Raw genomic sequence first — 23991 nt, forward strand, 5'->3', positions numbered from 1 at the left:
TGCACCGACTGAGACCTGAGCTACACGACCCGTCGTTCAAACATAAATTAATCTTCACTATTGGCGCAATAAATTGGTCTCTTGTTAAGAATGTCACTGAGATTATATAAAATTTATTATTTCCTTAATAAGGAAATTGAGCTTTTGACAATTTCAATCATTCATTATAATTAAAGCTGAAAGAAGAAAATAATAATACATAAGCTCGCGACAAAGCCTATGGAATTAAAAACTCAATAACTTCCTTTTATAAAATTGAAGTGCAATTCAATGTATTTTACGAGTAAACAAAAAACCCTTATTTTGCTCTTTCGCGAAGCCTAGTAAAATCCATTTACCGCTTAACATTAATATAACAGTCATTTTTACCAACTACCATTTCTAGAAGCCCTTTCATATTCTTCAACTATTAGTCAGAGAAATATTTACACTCCTTGTCAACTCCTTCTCCTCCTCCTTCTCTTCCTCTTTCTCCTCCTCCTCCTCCTCCTACTCCTCCTTCTTCTCCACCTAAAGAGGGATTGTCGTCATTCTCATCACCTACCCTTGTGAAAATACTGGATTGCAGAAGCTCTGTAGACGCGTCAAGTTACGTCAATTGTAAAGTATAAGGGAAACGTTAACGTTAAAGCTTTCAACGCTCGTCGTTCCTGACACATTCGAACGAACGCTCTGGCAATTACGCACTAAAAGATAAATGCGAATTCCGCTCCTAATGTTGTTTCACGAGACTCGTCGCTTTATTGCGTGCATGTCCTCACAAGGATCGCGCAGGCGCAGAGCGCTGGCAACGACAAGAGCGGGGCGCGGTCCTCTGCTCCGCTGACGAGGATCCAGGGTGGCGAGGCCGATGGGAGTGCATGTGGCCGCTCCGTCCTATGGTGACCCCTTGTCGCCTGGCCGTTGAGCGTCTGGGTGCTCCTGCCACCGACGATGCCGTTGCCTTGGCCGGCTCCGAGTCCCTCGCCGTCCTGAGCACCGTCCTGAGCCCCGTAAGTGTTCGAGATTTCGAGCTCGTCTTCCACGTGTTGGCGCTGCTCGTTCTTGCGGTTTCGGCCGCTTTTGTTCGGCTTCTTGCGCCCGGGCCTCAGGTCATTTGGCCGGAACTGCGTACCCGGCGTCGTCGTTGGGAAGAGATCGCGTAGCTCTGTAACAATAGGCGAGTTTCGTCGTTAGCGACACTAAGATTCAGCATCGATTATACACTGGGACTTAATTTTTATAGGTTTTGGGGAGATATTTCGAGTTTGAGGTGAGTGAAAATGTAGGTTAAACCTTTTCGGTTATTGCGATATGATGCTAAACTGTAACTTTGCGCGTTAAGTAAGGCTTCGATGTGAGCAGGTTTCACGGATGCAAACTATTGCACGTCATAAAAACAGAAATGCCTCTATTCATTTTTCCCCCTTTTTTTCTTCTTTTCTTTTTCTCTTCTTCTTCTTCTTCTTCTTCTTCTTCTCTCTTCCTTTACATATATTATCGATGGACGATGGATTATTAGGCCTTTTTAGAATGTATCGTATGCATGTAACAATACATCTAATAAGAGATACGATCCTTCAATTTAAAAATGAAAGTTAATTATAGCAACTCTAGCAATACTATTTTTCCCAGAACTATCAAAAGTGGTTGAATTAGTCACAAGTAGATCCTTGTTAATATGTATTATAATGTAATTAATGGAAATCAAATATGTCAATAATTTTCTTTAATTAAGTTGCACGACATAGGGGAAAATGTGGGTTTTGGCTTTATTTTTTAATATTTTCCTTTATAATAAAAATTGGCTGATTAAAATTTGAAAAGCCTTATAATGAATTAATAATCATATCCACTGTTTTTCTCCAAATGCACTTTTATACTTTTATACTTGTTTTTACGCAATAATCGTCAAATAAATAGTTAAACAGAGAAATGGTAAGATTAAATTTGATTATTTTTTCATTATAAAATTTATTTAGAAATCTAATTTAATTATTTTTATAATATTGAAGATAATACGGAATATCATATGGAGGATAATAATATTTTTATTTATTCATATAGTTCTAAAGCTACTCAAACTCGATTAAAACATTTATCCGCTCAATTAATTGGCAATGATTCGAGTTAGTAAATCAGTTTATTAAATTAAATACGTGTAAGAGTTATATTCTCGCGGTGTATCGGCGCGGGAATAATTCTTCTTACTATTCATTTAATAATAGATTGTAACTTTCGATATTCCTAATGTTTAACGTAGAATGGGAGGGTTTATTAGAAACTAGAAGCATGCCATGATGAAATCATTAATTAAGTCCCACGAATCGATAAAGAAACTTTTTCGAAATTGAATATCTAATGCAGATAATGCACGGCCACTGTCACTGTATGCAGAAATTTATCGAAGTAAGTGTGAAAATTAGCGTTCGAGCGAGCGATGATCCATTTAATTATATCATTGTACATTCCATTAAGAAATATTATAATACAAACCTTGTAATCGGACTGCACCTTCAGCTTTTCCAAGCGCATTCTCCGATGAGCAAATATAGCCGACGAAATCGGATTTTTCCAATGAGCGTATCGTCAGGTTCATTTCCCAAGAGTAGTCGTTGGTCTGCCGGTCTGTCATCGAGTACTTGTCGCTTGGCAGCAATTTGTTACCTGATGGAAACCATCACAACGAATAGCAAATACATTGTTTATGCAATTGTTCGTTTATAAACGTATTTTCATTTTTGTTTTTTTGCATGCGAATTGATGGACCGTGAGGTAAGTTGTATAGGCACGACACCCCACTCCGCCTTTCGAGAGGCCCGAAATTTTATTTCCCTAATTACGACGTCACGCAATTGCACTCATAATTGAATGTATTAATTTGAGCTGACGATTATTCGAATCGCCTCGTAAATCGAGTATTTTACGAGCGCGTTGTACGTGAAAACTCATTTATCTAGATGGCGAGCGGGAGAGCGACATCGTGCACACAGTCCTCGAAGGCTTTTTTCCGCTGGTCAAAACTCGACAAAGGTGTCCTCGAGCGCTTTCCGATATTTCCATTTCTCTTTTAAATTCGATTCTAATAACCGTGCGCATATAGAAAACGCTCCGTACGCAGCCCATTTTTTTCCGTTTTACTTTGGCTAAAACTGACAAAATCACCGTCCATCCTCGGCCGATCTTTGATACTTTCATTGCTTTCTATTTCTATATTGTTTCTTCGCAGCTGACCTTTATAAAGTACGCGCACACGTACGCACGCAGTGACACATGGACTCGTACGTATTCGCGCTACTCGCTCTATTACTTATGTACTTGGCGGGTGGGGGGGGGCAAGTTCCTCGAGGCAATTATCGAGAGAAATTCGCGCGAAGGATGTGATTGGCGCTTTGCAATTACATTAATGCTTGGCTTTCCAATAACAAATGCCGAGTGAATGAACTTCTTGGAATAATCGAAAGGCCATTCGTTGCCAAGGATAATTAATTAAAAATTAATATAATACCTTTATCGGTGAACCATGTATTCATTGCTTGTGGCGAGGCTTCCACCGTACATTGCAACACGACGTCCTTGTTAACTGGGGCACCGACAACGTGGTTCGTAACTTTAATCGATGGTTGAACTGCGAATGACGAGACTTATTATTAGAGCTTAACGCTCTCCGCCACTTTTATTCGTGCGAGCTTCTCCTCTAAATTTTGCCTAAAATGGCTATTCTTGTACGCTAGATAGCCTCATCCCGCACATGATAGAGAAATTGTTCAAATAAATAATACCAATCTTAAAGTAAAATTTTCATTCAACAAGAATCTATTTCAATTTACTCGGCGGGAAGAAGAACGTCATTTTCTACGTCATATTTATAATCTTTTTTCAATTTTGATTCGATTTGAAATATTTCATATTGAAATGCAGGTTTAGCGACCGTGAAGCAACGTGTTCGTTTCAATTTTCAAGTCAGATTCTTATTATTATTCCGAGTTGTTGTTACGCTATCGAATAATGTTATTAATTCTTAGAAAATATAGTTAAACATATGAATCTATTCAATAGAAGATAGTTTGAAAATATACTTTGAAGGCGTACAATGATTTAAGGATAAAGTAGTCACTCCATTTGAGAAATTACGCGAATATAATTTTCATATAATGTCTAGTATTTTACGGATAAAAAGAACAATAAGGATAATTTAGGAAAAGAAACAGAAAAACAAGAAAAAAATTTTTTTAATATATTAAATTATAGTGAAAATCACGAAATAAAGTGATTTATTCGAGAGGGCAATTGACGTTTATTGAAATTTCTTTTATTTTAATAAAAACTTTTTTTTTGCACGGAAATACACAATCAGTTTTTGTCTAATAATCAAAGTTGGGACATTTATTTCAGTAAAAATCTCATGGTTTAAATTTAAATTTTTTACTACGCATTTATTTTACGTGCAATTTCATTATTATGGTCGCGTAAATTTTCACATAATTCAATTACATTAAATTTGTTCAAAACAACGTTATTATAAAAATTAAACGATTGAAAGTAAAATTCAACAACAAAAAGGACTAATAATAACATCGCAAAAACATATTAGCCAATATTATTGAATATTATGTCCAATTAATTAAAATTGCTTAATTATGTTCAATAATTTCAAATGTACGCTTTAATATCTTTTGCTAATTATGTCTGTCCAATTACATAACATATTCAATAGCCGTGCAAATCAATTTTGAAAACTAATTGGGACTAACCGATTATGTACAACGGTGATTCAATTGTAACTAAGCATACTTATATTATTTTCCTCGTGTGTATTTGATCGAAGCTGTTGTAATACCTTAACAATAAGGATAAGAAATTGAATTTGAAGCATTGCATTTTTTTTTTGTTTCACGAATGCGAGCATGAAATTACAAATTCTTTATTTCCCAATCGTAATTTTACATGACCGTTAAATAATTTTTTCTTTTCTTTTTTCGTTTTCTTTTTTACAGATAATAATGCTCGGTCGCGTCTTTTAATACCATTGATTGTTTTGACACTGCGTTCAGAAATTGCGGTACATATTTCTATGTGTAAACATTTTATCTCATTTTACGACGTGCATCCAGCATCATGGAGCCTGTGTTGTTGAACAGCATTGCTTTTCATGATGCACGCGGTCCGAACAAACAAACGCTAATCTAAGGATACACGATGAAAGGGAGAGGATCGCAAGGGCGGACCACTACATCGAGAGACTCACATTGGACGTAGACGGAGTATCTCTTGCTGACGCTCGGAGGTATGCCGCTGCTGGCTATGCAAAGGTAAGTGCCCATTTCTTGTCGTAAAACGCCGCTTAGCTCCAGTGTCTCGCCCTCGTACTTTGTCAGTACTGCAACATCGTAATGGTTTATGGAGACAGGCGCGTACGAACGATTGTGTTATCATCCTCCAGGGATGACAAGTCGTTACTTCCTTACGCAAACAATGTACACTTTCGTGTTTCCCCGTATTTCGTCTTCATCCACTAATCGCTACAACCAGGCATTTTTAATGGCAAGTGTATCTATCTTGGCGTTAAAACTCGTTAAAACTCGAGTCTTTACTTCCTTTATTCGGCTAACTTTGGGCTTTCAAATTTTCCCTGATATTTCCGATGTACGTCAATTTATTTAACTACTTTAGTTTTATAAATAAGCTTGGAGCTGACGCCGCCTAAAGCTCTAGGGGCCCTTTGATTTCTGTCGATCTTTATAGAAATGTAGATTGCAATGTAGCTGATAAATTGGACTTTTTTATTTTTTGTTTTTGTTTTAATTTGTTAGGCTCATAAACGACGAAGTACTGTCGAAGAATTAAATTTCAAATTCGTATACGACAAATTGAGATAAGAGTCGCACTTTATTTGCATGAAAATGAGCTCTGGTCTTTTCTCTTTATATTTTGAATAATAAGTCAAGTTTTCACAATTTTAAAGGAAATTTAAAAATTTTCATATATACTGCCGCGCTACTAATTAAATTATCCAATAGAACTATATTATCATCTTTTCCGCCTTTTTGAAACATTCGTCGAAATTCAAATGAAAATGATAAATTTAAGTTTTGAATAATTTCATTTCAACTGTATAATTGCATTTATCAAATAGACATAAGTTGTCGAGAAGTTACTTTTCTTTCGACATTAAATTAGCTTTTTAAACAAAATTTTCAATGATATTTGCCAAATATTCGATTGTACGGCCCGATAGTACGAAATTATATTTATTAAGAAAATAGGAAAAATTAGTATTTACTTTTTAGTATATACAATTATATATAAAGCTTCTGCTTGTTTCTTTGTTTATATTTTTCGATTTCTCGAGCTTTTTCATTTCATATATCGGTATTTAAAGAGAATTTTGTAAATATTGTAAAAAAAAGAAAGAAAAAATCCGAATGTGCTTATTGGAAAAATAAAAGACAAAAAAGAGTACAATACAAAATAAAAATTAAAAAAAACCACAAGATAATGGATAATCAAATAATCCGAATACTTTATTAATTAGATTTAATATTGAAATATTAATTGCAAATATTTGTGGAATGTATGCCATAACATATAATGTGACAAGTTTATAAATTTTATATAATCGATGTTCTATTATTGAATCTAGGAATATTTTTCATAATCGACGCTATACCGACTTTTATATAATTTGTGCACGTGTCCAAGCGTCTATACAAAAATACAAAAATTTTATGTAAAAATTAACATTAGGAATTTTCATTGTTATATTATAAGTTATATTGAATCGATAAACGAGCATTGTTATAGTATTATTTCTATTTAACAAGATGTTCTAATGTCTAATATTACGCCATGTAAAAATACACTTGCCATCGAATCTTAATTATTAATTATGAGAAATAATATTAAGTAGCGAATGTTGATTATGTTAAAAGTAAAAACATGAAATATAAGTTCTTTTTGTGAAATTTCGAGGTCAATAAAGTATGCGGGTAATTTTTTTTTATTTAACAAAATATGAATCCACATAGCAACGACATTAGAATTATTAAAATTTTTGGACAGTTTCGATACTAAAATTAATCGCCAATTTATTACATAAAAGTTAATTAAAAAAGAGAGAATACAACACGAAGAATTCGTAAAATTATAAAACGTATGATAAAAATTTTACAATATAATAGCGCGAATTTACCAAATTCACATTGTAAATAATTGAACAATTTTAGATGGGTAGAATGTTCCAATGCATAATATCTAACATTAATTGATGGTCAACCATGAAAAAGAAAACTACATTCATGCAAATGCGCAGTTTGATAAAATTAAGAATTTCCACTCATTCCACTCCTTCTTCGCCTGTTCTATTATTTTGCAATACAAAAAAAATACAAGACAATCAAAAAAGAAGAAAAATAAAAAAATTAATTGATTATTATTCATTCATCTAAATAAATATATGTTTTTGAATTTAATTTCGGATTCATCTTATATGAATACTAATCAAATTTGATCGATATTAACGAAGAAGTGATATTGGCATATTCGCTTTATAAATCATTAAATAATATAATCGTACAAGAATCACGTATGAACGATTGATCAAATAACGTTATCACATAATATTACGTATTATGCATTGCAAGCAATTCACGGATTACACGTGACATAAAAGAAATATTCCCTTTTATAAATCCGGCTATTCCATCTCACTTCAAAAATAATTTACACTTACATAAATAATGATAAATTAATATAACCGAATATAGAAAATGTAACATTACGTTTCTTCTGTCCATTATCGCGTAGGACTATGTTACGTCCATCTTCGCGCTTCCATGTGACATTGGGCTCGGGCGATCCTGTCGCCACGCAGCGTAACTTGATATTGCCGCCCTCGTGCGCCACCAGCCCTTCTGACGTTCCGTCTATGATATCGGGTGGAATGACGACAGTCATGTAACCCATCTTCAAAGACAGAGAGACAGAGAGAGAGAGAGAGACAGTGACAGAAAGAGAGAGAGAGAGAGAACGATAGAAACAGAGAGATAATAGGGAGAGAGAGATAGAGAGGAAGAGAGAGAAGAGAGATAGAGAGGAAGAGAGAGAAGAGAGATAGAGAGGAAGAGAGAGAAGAGAGAGAGAGAGAGCAAGGAAGAGAGAGAGAGAAGAGAGAGAGAGCATTATGAAAAAGTAAAGAGCAAAAACTGTCTATTGTATTATTTGTGCTCGTAACGTGCGCTTTAACCTACTTTTTGTGCGTACGTACATTTTTGTTCTTTTTTTTACTTTTATAGTACACTAGAGCTGCTATTTATTAATTTAATTTTAATTTATTTGCGTGAGATGCGAGAATGCGAAAAAACAAAAGGCCTGAGAAACATTTTAATTGTTGAAGGGATACTGTTAAAAGCAAGATTATTGTAATGTCTAACGGCCGTTTTCCCACGGCCACGAGACACTCGCCGCCTCGGGTTATCTCGTTGTCACGTGGTATAAGTTAATATTAACGCTTTCGAGTACAAGATGCACTGTATTATATATATATATATATATATATTAAGGTTAAATCGCAATGTTTAAGCTGAAATTGCTTTACTCTGGATAACTAAATTCATCAATTAATCATCAAATTTTAAATACTGACGTTCGACGATTGTTACATGTTTTTAAATTTAAATTTAATAAACATAAATAGACGAGCGTTTCTTGCCTTTGATAATCATCCCCTCTTGTGTTAATTTTTATACGATATTATAAAATTGTTTATATTGTGATAATATTGCCGTATCTACGAAAATACGACAAGTTAGAGACGTTAGTAAAAATAAAAAAACAAAGTGCCTAAGGAAAGTGAGATTAAATTTTGTCAGGATGGCTGTAAAAAACTTGCGGTAGAGTTTGGAATTTTATCGTTTGGTAAAATATTGAAAGGCTATCGATTATTATAACACTTGTGTCCTCGAATTGTAACTCTATTAAATGCAATCCTTGAAATTTAATCTCACGTATTAATTAGCGCGAAACAAATTCCACGTTGTTTCTATAAATAGTAGTGTCAAAATACTTGTTAAATAAATGAAATATTTAACGGCCCGAATAATTCGATACTTGGGCTGATAAATGGATTCTTTAACATTGAAAATAGATAGATGAAAAAGAAAAAGGAAAAGCCCGAATCCAATACACGACGATTACGCGACTGGCAAAAACGTGAGTTTGAAATTAAAAACTTTCGGTACATTTTAATATGGAGTATTGGATTCCAATATTTAAATATGCAAATAAAATCGGGGCCAAGACTCACCTGACTAAGCATCGGCTCGGTATTGACTTGGCACATGTAGGTGCCGGAGTCGTTCTTCTGAACGTTCGAGATGTGGAGCTTCCACGTGTTATGGCCGTTGTGCGTGACGGACAGTCGGGGGTTGTGTGCCACTAGGTGAGTGTGTATGGCTAAAATGGCGCGCGAGTCTGATTTTATCCAGGCCACCTTGAATAAACAAGCGAGGACAAATGCGTCAATCGACTCGTTTATCCTTCCTTCATCTCATTATTATTCTATTATTATTATTATTATTATTATTCTCGTTATCGGACACGCTTTACGTTTGCTGCATTTTTAACGCGTCCGTTGTTTAAGACGATCGTTAGCTTTAAATGGCTTGGGATATGCTAAGCTCGTTTTCTCCATTTTGTCGTCTGCTCGAATGGATGGGATATATCTGCCGGTCGTTGTCTACGTTAATTCGTTAATTATTGCATTTAGTTTGCTGTTTATGGATCGATTTCATTGAAATCCGAGCGTTGAAAGTAAACAACCGCCACGGACAAATGTCAATTATATTAAGCATTGACATATAAAAGAATTAATATACGCGTAAATTGAGAGAGAAAAAAAGTAAAAACAAACAACAAACGCGTATAAATCGATCGATCACTATTTTTGCATTAGTACAAATAGATTAATAGAGGGCGATTGTATGATTGTAGCGAGTGTATTTATCGTTATATAAAGGCTATTGGGGCACATTGATTTTCATTACTCAAGGAAATTTCATTTTAATTAGGGAGTGCTTTGGAGCTCACGTTATTGCCTTAACCGAGAATTTTTATCCGCAAAAATGCTTTCGAAAATTAAAAATATTTACTACGGATTATCATCTAGAGGTGCCTAAGGGCAATTTGACTACTCGGTATGACGTGCGCGTACGCCATAACGATCTTTCTATAATAATAAGGGAGAGCATGCCAGGCGCACGTCTTTCAGGAACTCATTTTCCTACACGTTTAATGCCCGAATATAATGGTCTTGGTCACATTAAGGCGCAGCACGCAAATAGATGTTCAGCAGCCAGAGTCGATTAATCTTACCTTGTAAGACTGCAGATGATTGACAACGCAGGTAAAGGAGACGTCGCGTCCCTGTATGACCGTGTGGTTCTCCAGCGGTGCCAAAAATTCCGGCATAATCTCCGGGGTTATTTGACCTGCGATTAATTTACATTAGCCGATTAGAAGATCGAGGGCCAAAATGGATGGATTGGCTCGCTCTTGGGTAGTGTGATTGGAGCGGGGTGGTGGTGTCTCTCTCTCTCTCTCTCCCTCTGTCTCTGTCTCGAGGCCAAAGGCCTAAAACTTGACAATGTCGCTCGACTCGCCCGCACACGAATTTGTTTCGATACTTTGCAATTCGCGGTGCGGCAAGTCCTCGTCTTACCGTTCAATCCCGAACCAACGCCGACAGATAATACGGCGATGTATCCGCACGTAGGCGAGTGCAGCCGGGAAGCGCGGCTCGGTCGAATTTCTCGCATGCGCTCGTGCAAGAGGAGCGATAAATGGAAAAATTCTTGAGTCTCGCAATCGTAATCCAGCGTGAAGGGAAGGGGCTTTTGCCGTGTAGCGCATCAGGCACGGAGGAAGAAGGGTTTTATAGTCAGGGAGCGAGCGAGCACCGGCGGAATTCTAATTTTGCATTTAATTCTTTATTCGACTGCCGCGAACACGCCGTAAGCCACTTTGAGCTGCTAAGAGCCGCCGTTCCCGCTGTCTTCGTCCGTCTCCTCCTCCTCCTCCTCCTCCTCCTTTACCGTTCCCTCTTCTATTTTATGCCACTGGGATAGACAGAGAGAACGAGAGAGAGAGAGAGAGAGAGAGAGAGAGAGAGAGAGAGAGAGAGAGAGAGAGAGAGGGACAGTAGGTTTTACTGTGTGCACGTGTGCGAGTGTGTGAGATACAAAAATGCGAGACCAGCTCAACGCGCTCATGATGAGCTTTTCGCGAATCTCGTCTTCTAACTGTGTCTTTTCTTTCTATCTCCCTTTCCTCCCTTTTCCCACCCCCTCTCACATTGCCAAACTGCTTCTTCCTCCTCCTGCTCCTCCTCTTCCTCCTTCTCCTTCTCCTTCTCCTTCATCATCCTCCTTCTCCTACGGTTTCCTTCCTTTTTCCGAAGCCAACGAGAAATGCATACGTGTGTATATACCTGGAAGAGCTACTGTACTTCTTTATAAGCCTTGGGAGCACTCGTACTTGAGAATTTTTACTTTTCTCTCTCGGCCGCTTTTCTTTTTTCAATAGGAATTCGGTTTAAAAAGGATTTTCAGTTTTATATGACTTAGAGATGATTCCCTCTGGTGAGCGATTGAGCCAAGTCGAGATGAAATTCAAGTATGCTTGGAAGGATTTATTTTTAGCGGCTAAGGACATTATGTCTGCCAAGGTTGTAATCATGGATTTACTTGTTTGAGCTCTCTCGCCTACGTGTACTGGACTTTTTATAATGCTGTATTTTATACAGCTGTCAGGATTATGTTGAAAGTGCAAAAGAGAAATTACTCATACTCGCTACGTCTGATTCTTATAATAGCAAATGTGGCTTATTATGATTATGAAAGGCTGACATTAACATGGAGACGCACAATCGCGGCAAATCTACCTATACAGAGGCAATAGACTCTAGCATACAAAATCATCATTATCGGCGTTTCATTTTACTTCAAGTGAAAATTTGATGTTCCGCGTTATCGCTTAGTTCATTTTCACTAAGACGTGCAATATACATTATTTCATCGAGCGTGTCGCATTAAGGTCGCGAAAATCCTCGTTTTATAATTAATACGAAGAATGATTGTTTTAACCAGTCAATGGCGTACAATTTAAAAATGTCGCGCCCGAAACGAAAGTTTCATCCATACTCTCACCACCGCGTGTCACTCGCTCGCGCTCGATCTTCAGCTTAGCTAACTCTCATTCAATAGACAATGACTCCCTAAAAACTTGTCGTCGATACTTTCTTGGATTTTATGCTCGAGAGGATTCGACTCGAATATGCGAGACTCAAGGATGTGCGGAAATAAAGTAGAGGAAAGAGAATCGGGCAATCAGGCAACTCGTACCTATGAGCGCGTGGAGTCAAGTAATGTTAAGTCAAGTTTCCGAGAGTTCCTGGATCCGAGTAAACGTTTATAGTAAACTTCCTTGGGTGGGAGGACCCTCGAGCTCATCTGTGTTATTGTCTCTCGAAACTTGATTCGATCATCGGGGTATACGGATAAAAATGAACGAAGACAAAGTCAGGCGAGCGGGATGGTGTCGAAGGGATGGGAATATCCATGGATAGTTTCCATGCAGAGGAGAAAAATCAAAGAAAGCCGAACAATGGAGGTCGAGAGAATCAGCGAGGACGAAGGATCGCTTCCCCCGCCAACTCAATGGCCAAGGTATATAGTAGGAGCTGGAATATCGGAATAATATAGAGTTACGACGGAGCGAGTTTGTCTCGTTAGCATAATCTTGAGCGAATGCGAATTCGGACTATTCTCGCTGTGTATATATAACCTTCGTCGTGTGAAAACGATCGGTCGTCGTCGTCGCCGTCATCGATATCTCGAAGCTTTCGCTTCGCTTTTCTCACGTACACCGAGTCTCTTTTAAAGGTTCAATTTCGTGCCCATTGCCTTAAATTTTTAGGCTAATAATTCTTTCCTCTTTACTTTATGCTGTTTTTCACTTGATTATTCGCTCGTTCGTGACTTTGTAAGCGTACATAGTTGCCGAGATAGAAAGATATAAAGCGCAACGAATGCGACCTTTTCTCTTCCTTTTTCCTTTTTTTCCATTTAATTTGTATCGAATGACTTTCGTGCAATTTACTCTTACGATTGCATTGCGGAATAAGAGACTTATTTAATGCTTTTCAAGCTCGCAACTTCTTACGCCAATAACAGCCAAATTAAATATTTAATCCTATAAAATTCATGATTAAATAGCCAAAACGTCTTTAATTAATGACGAAAAAACAAAATATAAACAAAATATTAAATCATACAACTGTTTAATAATATACAGTATTTATCATTTAGATCAACTAAAAATGCTAATGATAGACTATAAAGGTAATAGGAGGCATTGCTTTAATCCATAAATATAAAAAACTACTATAAGAAACTACTATTTATACTTTTTTTGTTATTGTTTTTTACTACCAAGAATTCTTAAGAATGAAAGAAAAGAAAAACAAAAAACAAGAAAGAAAAATGGATGGAAGTGAAAATCCGACATTAATTTCACAATAAATTGATAGTCAACTTTAAAGCGATAAGTTTCTATGGCTTGGAAGACACGATGCTTAAATACCTTGTAAGTTCCTTTTTATTGCTAAAAGCTTATATATTCTGGCCAAGCTCAATGCCTCTTGAAAATTCCGAGGAGCCGCGGTGCGTTCCGTTCTTTGGATAATCGCACGCGACTCGCATTCTACTTATTTAAGAGCAAACTATTTAGTCCCACACCGTATCGCTTTAACGAAACTCCTCGTGCCGCTTTCCCGGCTTATTTTCCGCACACGAGACATTTTCTTACTCGTCCAATTTTCTTCCTATACAAATATAAACGCGTGTCGCTCTCTTTCTGCCATAAAAACAATCCCCCCTTTGCAAAAAAAAGAAAAAATGGACAAAAAAAGTAAAAAAACCACTTTCCGTCTCGCTTCATTTTAGTGTTAGCGAACGCATCCAACCAACTATCTGTATCCTTATGCCTACACTTCTACAAATTCCTCTCAATACACATGTCTACGTTTCGTATGTTTCTGTATCTCCGCATCTCAGCTTATCGTTCGTACGTATGAGACAAACCAGACTAAGACAGCGAATGCGATGGTGACATTGAGTTTCCTACAACAGCGCAAGAAAATTCACTTAGAACACTTTCGAATTTAACATCCTTGATGTATCTGTATGTGCAACGTATATATGAGTGTACTTTGCTAGCTAAATTGAAAAGTGTTCCACGTGAATTTTCTTCGCTTGTTTGTATATATATACAACCCGCAGTCGGATTTTTCCAGTTCAACAACGACGATGCGCGCCGTAATCTAAGTACGCCCTTTTATACCTCGGAATCGCATTCAAGACTACTAGTAGTTCGACTTTGTTTTCTCCTTTCATCTCGTCCTTCTGGACGTCTTATTCTACTTGTTGTTGTTGTTGTTGTTGTTTTTGTTTTTTACTGTTTCGCTTGTTTTCTGCAATTTACCGAAGAGCTATCATTTTCTTGTGATCGCCACATATATAAATCCTCCTTGAATTGTATTTGTTTTTTTATGCCCTATGAGATTTTTCATTGTTTTCTCACGCGATTCAGTTACTGTAGATGGAATGACAAATTATTCTATAATAGATTCGATTGGAACGTATGCTATCTAAGTAGCTACACTCGGCTTTAGTCAGACGACGAATTTTATTAATCTTATGCTGAACGAATTAAACACGAACCACAGCCAATTATTGATTATTAACATTTTACAATTTTTTTGAGAAAATTGAATAATATTTGTAGAATGCATGGAACATTTTTTTAAAATATTTAAATTAATACAAAATTTTAATGCGTGAGATAATAATGTCTTTAAAATTAATGACTTTACGAGGCAAGAAGCGACGATGATTTGTGTAAAAAATTCAAATTTAATGGATTGATCGAATAATATCTTAGCTTATTTTTAAGGAAAATCTGATAAAAGTTAAACTTCTTGTAGCGAATTTTGAATATGTATAAGTTAATTAACTAAATTTAATAACCATAACATGACATACAGAGATTTGCATATTTATGTATATTATAAATCGCGTATTTTGAATATTAAATTAAGAACAGTATTCAAGTTTTCTCATTTGAACTCAGTAATATTATCGTGAACACAATGTTTTTCTAAATGAATACTATTTCAAGACGAAGTTTTCATTTGTAGCTGTGGATATGAATTCATATGTCAAATAATGAAAATTTAAAGCTTTATTCAATATATCAATTAAAAGTACTAGAAAATATATGGAAATTTCATTGTATTATTATAAATTTTACTTTGAATGCAGTTAATATTTTTTTACCGTTCAGAATAAATTTTAATAGATAATCATGTGCTAAAGAAGAACTTTAGTGTTTCACGAGCTTTTACATATTGGTACTTCAATATTTAAAGTAATATAATATAATATTCAGAGATAAAAACTTCTATCTAACTTGAAAATGCTTTTTCATAAAAGTTCCACATAGCGTTCAACTAATAATTTTTTTATTACAATAATCTATTTATGAATACATGCTATAAATTTTCGTTGATGGATCTCATTTCAGAAAATATTTTTAATCCTACTATGATTTGAAATACCATCATCAATCTTGAAAATTAAGCTGCGGATTAATAATATAGCACAATATAGAACAACTAATAAGAACATCAGAGGAATCATATTGAATTATAGTACTCAAGGGTCAACTACAATAAAGATCCACCAAATACAAACTGAAGGATAATTATATTTGTGTTGTTCGTTTCGCTATGAACACTTTTGCTTTACCCTCCTCAACGTTTACTACTCCAATCGTAAAGCTCCTCCTTGTGAAAGGAACTAAATTCATTAAATGTTTTGCTTTTCATTTCGTTTATTTTTATTCAATAGCGATATCGAATTCATTAGTCTATATATTTTATGAATTAAGAATGTCTTGCAGATCGTAGAGTAAGCAATTCCACTAGTGACATGTTGCCTTCTATGTACCCTTCCATCAAATCTGATAATAGACAATTATTTATAAAGATGATTTAATTTGATTTATACAAAATTTCGAATTATTATTCATTACATTATTCATTGCATTATATAACCATTTACTTTGGTTTTGCAATAATTATGAATGAATAATTTGAATTTTTTATTCGCAAACATTTTGTTTTGTATGACATTTTTATTATTCTTTATAATATTTATCTATTACTATTTATAACTACATACACACGTACACGCACGCATATATATGCATAAGTTTCGCCCATTTATATTCACACATGTAAATAATAACGATATTTTTAAAATAAAAAAATCAATATTTAAGGGCTTAAAAATTTGTTTTAAATTGTGTACCAAATTTAATTTTGGAATGTATAAGTTACAATTTATATTAATTTTTTTACTAAGTAAAATGTCTCGATTCCTGAATTTAAATAGTTATTAGGTATCTTATCTCATATAACTCTATTCCCTTTATTAATAATTAATCTTTTTTCAACTTTATTAACAATGTTACATTTAAATATTCAAGAGAAATGTGAATAATTTAATAATATTTTTGTAATCTAGATAATCAATGGAATAAAGTCGTATCTCTCTGAATATTTATGTACATAATAACATAATGCGAATTTAAATAAAGTATTATTCTTATTTAAAATAAAAAACTTTTAATGCGATTAGTATTAGTATATAAAAATATTTGAAAATCTTCTAAGATTGTGCAATTTTTTCAGTTCAAAATTTAATATATTTTTTTCAACTTATTTATGGTTGAAATTTTAGTTTTACTATAAGTAATCGTTTTTTTCATTCTTTAATATGAAAATCATGAAAAATCATCTAAAGCAGTTTATAAAGGAAAATAAATTGTTACGTAACGATTTATATTTATATTTATAATAATATATTCATTTTTTTTTCAAGTTCGAACTACACATATTTATAATATTTATAATATTATACTTGTATGTGTTTTTTTCCAATAATATCATTTTCCACAACCTCATACACAAATAGAATAATAATATGTACGTGTATATATTTTTATCAACTCAATTTTTGAATTCTAAATGATAACGATTGATTTATTCAAAGATGTTTCAATTTACGTTGAGAAAAATTAAGATAAATAATTTAATCGTTTAGATTTTGTTTTATTGGACCATTTTATCAGGTGTCTTTTTACTATGTATGAATGATAAATTTATAAACTGATAATTGTATTTAATAATAATAAATGTATTTAAAAAATCAATTAGGAATTATTTTATTTTATTATAATCGACAATATTTGTAAGAATGGTAAATTGGAAATTATTTTTAGAATTGAATCATAATTATTAAATTGCATTAAGCTGGGTAGATTATATATTCTTAAATTCAAGATATACTTAGGATGATTAATTATGTAAAATATTTAAAGAATAATGATGAAATAAATTTATTGATAAAATTGAGTATACGTAGGCGTATATTATATAGTTTTGATATTAATAATTCAATTAACAGGCTATAATCTTTACTCATACATAATTAAATAAAATTGTATTAATAAATTTCAGCTATTTAACTGCTCCTCATTATAATTTTATGTTTTTCAAATGAATATATTTTGAATTTATAAATAAAACGATTGGCTTATAATTATAATGGAAAATTTTTAATTAATAAATAATTTCCGTATACCTCTACCTTTCATTTTCAACTAATATACCGATCATTTTAATAAGCAAGTTTAAATTTAAATTCGCCCGTTTGTATTTCTTTTTTATTATTGAAATATAATGTAAATTTTAGTAATATTTTTGTTTCCATTAACCTAAAAGGTTTTTAAGTAAGTATCCTTTTAATTTTGTGTTCGTGATTTATCACATAGGATTATTGTCTCTCTAGACTCATACTAGTTCAACATTTAACTTTTTCATTTGAGAAAAATAGGCTGTAGATTAATTTTTGTAAATTGGTTATCTGCAGTTCAAATTTTTGATATTTTATTTTCAATAAAAAAGAATAAAATCATCCTATGAATTATCAGGATGAATTATCCGAAAGACATTATTCATTAAATATAAAGAACTAAAAGTTTTAGTGTATTTTTTATTTAAATTACTTTTATGAAGATTTTTCAAAATGTACGAATAAACAATTTTTTAATACTTTTAGTATTTAAACAGTCATTAAAATTTTTACTTAAAATTCTTTATTCTAACAATAAAATACTGAAACAAAACATAGTCTGATCAGCTATCAATGATTTTCATTAACATTATACGTGTAAAGCTGTGTTTATTGAATAATAAGCTGTATCCGATTAAATGTTATTCCCTTATATTATAATTTCTAATAAAACATTTGCTAATTTTATTAAATTGTATTTTGAATCGTAGCATTATTTTGATTTCGTTATCTATTGATTGTTGTGATAATGATATCTTCATTAATGACAAATATACTTATCATCGACTTAGTGTGTTTAAAGATTTATAAAACTTCTATAAAATCAAAAGCATTAAATACTCTATGAGACAATTCATTATTGTTGATCTGTCAAGCTGAAATAAAAAGACAAATACAGAAGTGTGAGCGAACGATCACTCGGGGATAAAATCGTAGGAGCAAACATCGCGATTGTTACGTTTATCAGGGAACAAACAGTCATAACGTAACGATAAATACATATCCGTTGACAAACTTCCATTGCAGTTGTGTGGTGTATTGAACGTTAAAACGACGAAATTATATTTTGTTGTTTTTTTTTCACACAGAGTTTAGCTGTGCAATCTTGCGCTGCTACTCGAAAATGTTCGTCAGCCGCATTAACTGCATCATTTCGGATAATAACAATAACTCATTCCAATCTAATCGCATTAAAACGGATTTTAATAAAATATATCTCCAGATTCACTATATTTACTACGTGTACACGCATGCACAAGCATACAAACACACATCTTTTGCTATCCTTTACTCGTTCATATTACCTTACTCTCATTTGTTCATTTTATTATCCGTCTGCATGTATTTACTAATTCAAAGCTCTATCATACGCTTAGCTCTAGAGTATAAAAAACGCAATTGCATATATTTTTCACGGACAAAAGCATATCTGATCAATGCTCTGAATGCTTAGAACCTTGATATTAGCGCTAGTAGTTTCAAAATTGTCACGTTTAACAATTTACGATTACATTGGCTTATAATCTTCTGTATTAAAAGTAATTAATCCACATTAATTAACCATCTCATAACAATATATTCTTTAATTGAAAAATATCTAGTCTTTTAATATATGATAGTAGTAATAATCTACAATGTATAATTTCAAGGATATTAAATAAAATTTTTCTTTATAGATAATTAAAATATATATAGCCAATAAATTTTTGCTATTGCACGATTTATTAGTACTGTTGATATTATTTGCTTTAAAAATTTGTTAAATGGAAAAAGTGGTCGGACATAGAGAGGATTTTCGACATATTGAAGGCTAATTGAAAGCGATCAGTATAGAAGATCTTAAAAAAAACAAGATTTTCTAAATTAGAAAAAAAAGTTAAAATTGCAAGGCACATTCATTTCCCGTCACTATTATTTCATTATTTATTGTTTTGATTATTAAATTATCATTTGAAGCGAATAAAAAATTTCCAGCGACACAATACTTTCAGCTTGAGAAGCCCCAAAAGTTACATTAACAGTACAAAAAATATTTAGTCGAAGCTTCAAGGTGGTAGTGCAGTCATTACTGCTAATCATAAATAAGTGTCGTTAAAACTTTGAAAATTGTTTATTTGCTTTTAATGTGTAAGGTTGAAAGGAGGCAGCCTTAATCTTGGGAGCTACAGTGACAAGCGCCGATTATTCCGACCAACGACAAACCTCCGGAGTGAACCAGCTTCTCGACCCAAAAGGAACGAATGCCAAGCAGATTTGTTACTATGAAGAGGGCGGATTGTTGTATCAGGGTTGTTGCGGTTGGTTTCGTTAGTGGGGACTTTGCTCTTGGTCCACATTGCCGAGCTCCTCTCTTCAACTACCTCCGCGAACACCTCTCTCTCCCTCTACTCTAAGTGTGTATGTAGCATATGGAGAGCCGCCTATGACCGAACGCTAATCATATATATATACGTATATATTTGTTATTTATAGTAGTAATTTTCAACCCTTTGATATTTATGAATAAATATAACCAGACCGATAATCTTACTAGTATGTTACAAATACGATAATTATATAATTGTTTGAAATTTTAGATGACTGCCAGCCATTTTATTGTAGTTATAAAAATAGTTATTTTTTGTTATTAAATGTATTATATGTTACAAAGTATTTTTTCAGATCGTTATGCAATATTTAATTTGTTAATAGAATGGTAGAATGCTTTTTAAGTATTTTTAAATCACAGTATAATGTTCTTTATTCATTTTGATAATGAAGGAGGTTAGATTGAGTTTAAATGGTACATTGATTATTCATGTATCAAAAGTAAATTAGTACTTGGTTTTTGTTTTAAATAATTCAGATTTATATAAGATCTTGGCTAAATTGAGGTTACTATGTACTTTATTAAATTTGTAAATAGTAGAAAAAAATTAGTAATTAATAACAAACGAAAAGCTTTAAATTTTAATTATAAGTCTATATTTCCTTAATTTAAACAAATATCTATAATCTTATAATCTCTGTCACCACTTATTTGCATAAATATACAGACACATTGTTCTACGGTAGATTATATATACTTGAATTATTATCATATTTTTCAGTCAATTATTTATTAAAAATTTTTTATTAAAAGATTTTTAGCATGATACATATATTTGATTAAAAGAAAAGATTGTGAATGAAAAATATAATTTGCCGAATATTATAATCGTTAATTATGAAAATTCGTTAGTTAATATTAAAACGAGTTTTATTTGTTTTATTTACAAAGCTAAAATAAACATGCAAGCCGATACCGCTGAATGTTTTTATTTGAAAATTACTTACATACACACGCACGCACGCACGCACACACACGCACGCACGCACGCACGCACTCACGCACGCACACACACACACACACACATCATATTGAATAGAAGAAAGAGATTTAATGAGCGATACAACAAGTTTTAATTATATATATGGCAAGGTATGTTAAACTGAGCGAGTCTGAAATATGTGCGCTGTCAAACATCATTCACAAAGATAAAACTACTTTAACTTTCTCGTTTTTTAAACTATTTATAGTTCTATAAATATAGTTTATCTGTCAATATGGCATAAAACAATTTTAATACAATTTTTCATGCCTTGACAGATCGGTGTCAAAGCTCCAATCAATTATAAAGCACTCGAGCGACTACGGAATCTGCAAAGAAAGTATTGACGACCGAGACTATTATATTTTCAGTCGCTATTAGTTGAAGAAAGAAACTTTTGAAAGATAGTGCGCTTATCGCATCCTTCCTCATCGTTGTCCCTATTGGTCACTAAATGTAACATCGACATGCGATTTCCTTGAATACGCCCTCGCAACCAATTGCAATTTCACTAGGGATTAACCAATCCCCTGACATATATTTACTTGTATATAGCCTTAATGAAGTATGCGAACCCGATATTTTATCGAACATTACCAATATTTTAAAACGTGTCTGTAAATAATATATTTTGAAAAATATTATCATAAATATTTATTATCTTTTGTAAAAGCGTTACATAAACATTTGCTTTTAATCAATTTTGTTTTTTCTCTCAATGAAAAACTCTCGTCAATCCGTATTTGTGAATATTTAGTTTTATCAATCTTACTGGAAAATTGTCGATTAATTAATAGTTGCAAATTTGTCAAACTATTCATTATGATTATGCGCGGCAAACATAACGGCATTCTTTATGAAAACTTAGTATTCTTATTTATTCATGATGAATTTTATACTTCATAAGAATGATAGGTGACATTAAATTGTTGTTCATTTTTAATTTACGCAGTTTACGTAAGAAGAAACCGTTGCTAAATGTTTTGTTACCGAATTTTCAATATTAATGGCTTTTTGTATGATTCTACATTTACGCGTGTCTAAGCTCTATCTATTCTATTTAAACGTATCTGTATCTCGTATGTACATGGAATATAAATATAAATGTATGCATTTTATTGAGATTGATCAATACTTTCTCTCCATAATTTCAAGAAATAATGTTCTTATGAATCGCCTAATATATCTTTAAATTTAGTAATATTACATGTGCAACTATGCATTCTCACAGATACTTTCTATCACATTTTAAGTAAGTATGCGTTTCACGACCATTTAATCCAGCGCGCGTAGTTGGAGGCATTTTTGATGGATGCCGAATGCGAAAAGTATGCCTTTGTGCGTCTTGATTGTAGAGGCGCGCGGAGATGTCAGCCGGATGGGGGTGTTTATTGTACATATATATACGGAGGTCGCAACAGGTCGTCTTGCTCTCGCGAGTGCTTTAGCATCTTCGTCCTCCAAACCGACTACGCGCTCGTAAATAAACGCGTAGGTAGAGAGTGACGTCGACGACAACAATCGACGAGGAGAAGGAGGAGGAGAACATCGAGGACCGGCTTTTAATGAAAGCGACAATGGAGAGGAAAAGTCATGCGCGCACGTGGGCCGCTTCCAAGATACTCACACAAGCAGATGTGGAGTAATACGGTAGCGAGAAGGACGCCGAGCTTACACGTTGCCATCAGAGTTGCTTCAGTCTCTTCCAACGCGTCTGTACGTGTACACGTGCGCCAATGAGAGCGCGAACGTCAGGCTGAAGCAGCTGAAGAGAAGCAAACTTTCAGTCAGCAATCTGAAACAGAGATCTTACTTAAGTACTGCTGACTTGGCTCGGCTCTCAGGGACTCTATGTACGTGCATCGGAGGGCACGCGGCTATAGTAAGAAATTCGTAGAGGGAATGAGAAGAGAGCATTTAGCATCGGAAAATGACGAGACTAAGTAAATCATGAACAACTTTCTCTCGCTCTCTCTCTCTCTCTGTCTCTCTCCCTTTCAACCTCCCTCTCTTCGACTCCATTGAGGTACGCCCTCGCCGTCGACGTCCTTTTGCTTTTTACGTATAGCTTTGGCGTATGAGTATAGCTAAAGAGTCGAAGGGTGAGGACGGAATGCGTGGAGCGGAAGTGGGGAGGACAGCTTTATTAAATGATTACGTATTGTTTCATTCGTGAATGTGAAAAAGGTAACTTTTATTGAGATCAGTAAAAGTACAGATGGACTTTTTATTCGTTTCTTTTGACTCGTTCTCATATAGTTCTCGTATAGCTTTTTCTATAATTAATGTCGAAGACAATTAATACAATAATATATATATATATATATATATATACATTTTAGGAAAATCAGCAATCTTAGTTTAATAAGAGCGCATTTTCATATCGTGCATTAGTTGTGTTTTTACAAAAACTTACTTACTAATAATTCTCGAGACAATTGATGGGGAATTTGTAGTATGGTGTTTGAAATCTTATGATAGAAGTTTCGATCGCTAAATATAAATATTTATTGAAACTCGGCATTGCGCTCATCGATGTGACTTTATCGTGGATCTTTCTGTTAATATTCAATGGGATGGAAACCCTATGGTTAGTTACTGATAAGTATTCCAACGTATAAGAACTATTTCTCTGGGACAATGATAGTTCTATAATAATTTATCGACGGGAAGTAAATTTCGAAAGGAATTTGATATGTAGAACGTACTTATACTTATACTTCTACTAGACACATGACGTATGAGAAAACGAAAAAATTTTTAACAATTCCATTTGATTAAATAACGAAAATTTAAATTCTCCTAGAGGATAATGCTTTGGAAAAATGACTACACGTCTATTTCGATAGTAAATGAAATTAGTAAGTGAAAAAATTCATTAATCGGATTGTCTTCTGCAGTCGCTTGTT

The 23991-nt window shown here is 33.5% G+C and overlaps 1 protein-coding gene across 1 annotated transcript; it reads right to left on the bottom strand.

The window, feature by feature from the left end:
- Positions 1 to 740: 740 nt before the first annotated feature.
- Positions 741 to 22716, bottom strand: DIP-lambda (Dpr-interacting protein lambda). The gene is made up of 8 exons (XM_011500635.1): positions 22710 to 22716; positions 10351 to 10466; positions 9284 to 9469; positions 7761 to 7944; positions 5228 to 5359; positions 3488 to 3607; positions 2476 to 2646; positions 741 to 1147 (listed from the first exon to the last, which is right to left on the bottom strand). Exons 2-8 carry the CDS (start codon positions 10444 to 10446, stop codon positions 741 to 743), a joined length of 1296 nt encoding a protein of 431 aa, XP_011498937.1. The 5' UTR covers positions 10447 to 10466; positions 22710 to 22716.
- Between the last annotated feature and the right edge of the window lie 1275 nt (positions 22717 to 23991).

Source organism: Ceratosolen solmsi, unplaced genomic scaffold, assembly GCF_000503995.2.
Source record: "Ceratosolen solmsi marchali unplaced genomic scaffold, CerSol_1.0 scaffold56, whole genome shotgun sequence".
NCBI lineage: Eukaryota > Metazoa > Arthropoda > Insecta > Hymenoptera > Agaonidae > Ceratosolen > Ceratosolen solmsi.

Bases quoted from the DNA above. Each gene is read 5' to 3' on its own strand.
- DIP-lambda (XM_011500635.1), bottom strand. From the start codon at position 10,446: ATGCCGGAATTTTTGGCACCGCTGGAGAACCACACGGTCATACAGGGA. The intron at 9,470-10,350 runs GTAAGATTAATC...TGTTTATTCAAG, and splicing joins ATCATCTGCAGTCTTACAAG to GTGGCCTGGATAAAATCAGA. The intron at 5,360-7,760 runs GTAATGTTACAT...ACGATGTTGCAG, and splicing joins CGATAATGGACAGAAGAAAC to TACTGACAAAGTACGAGGGC.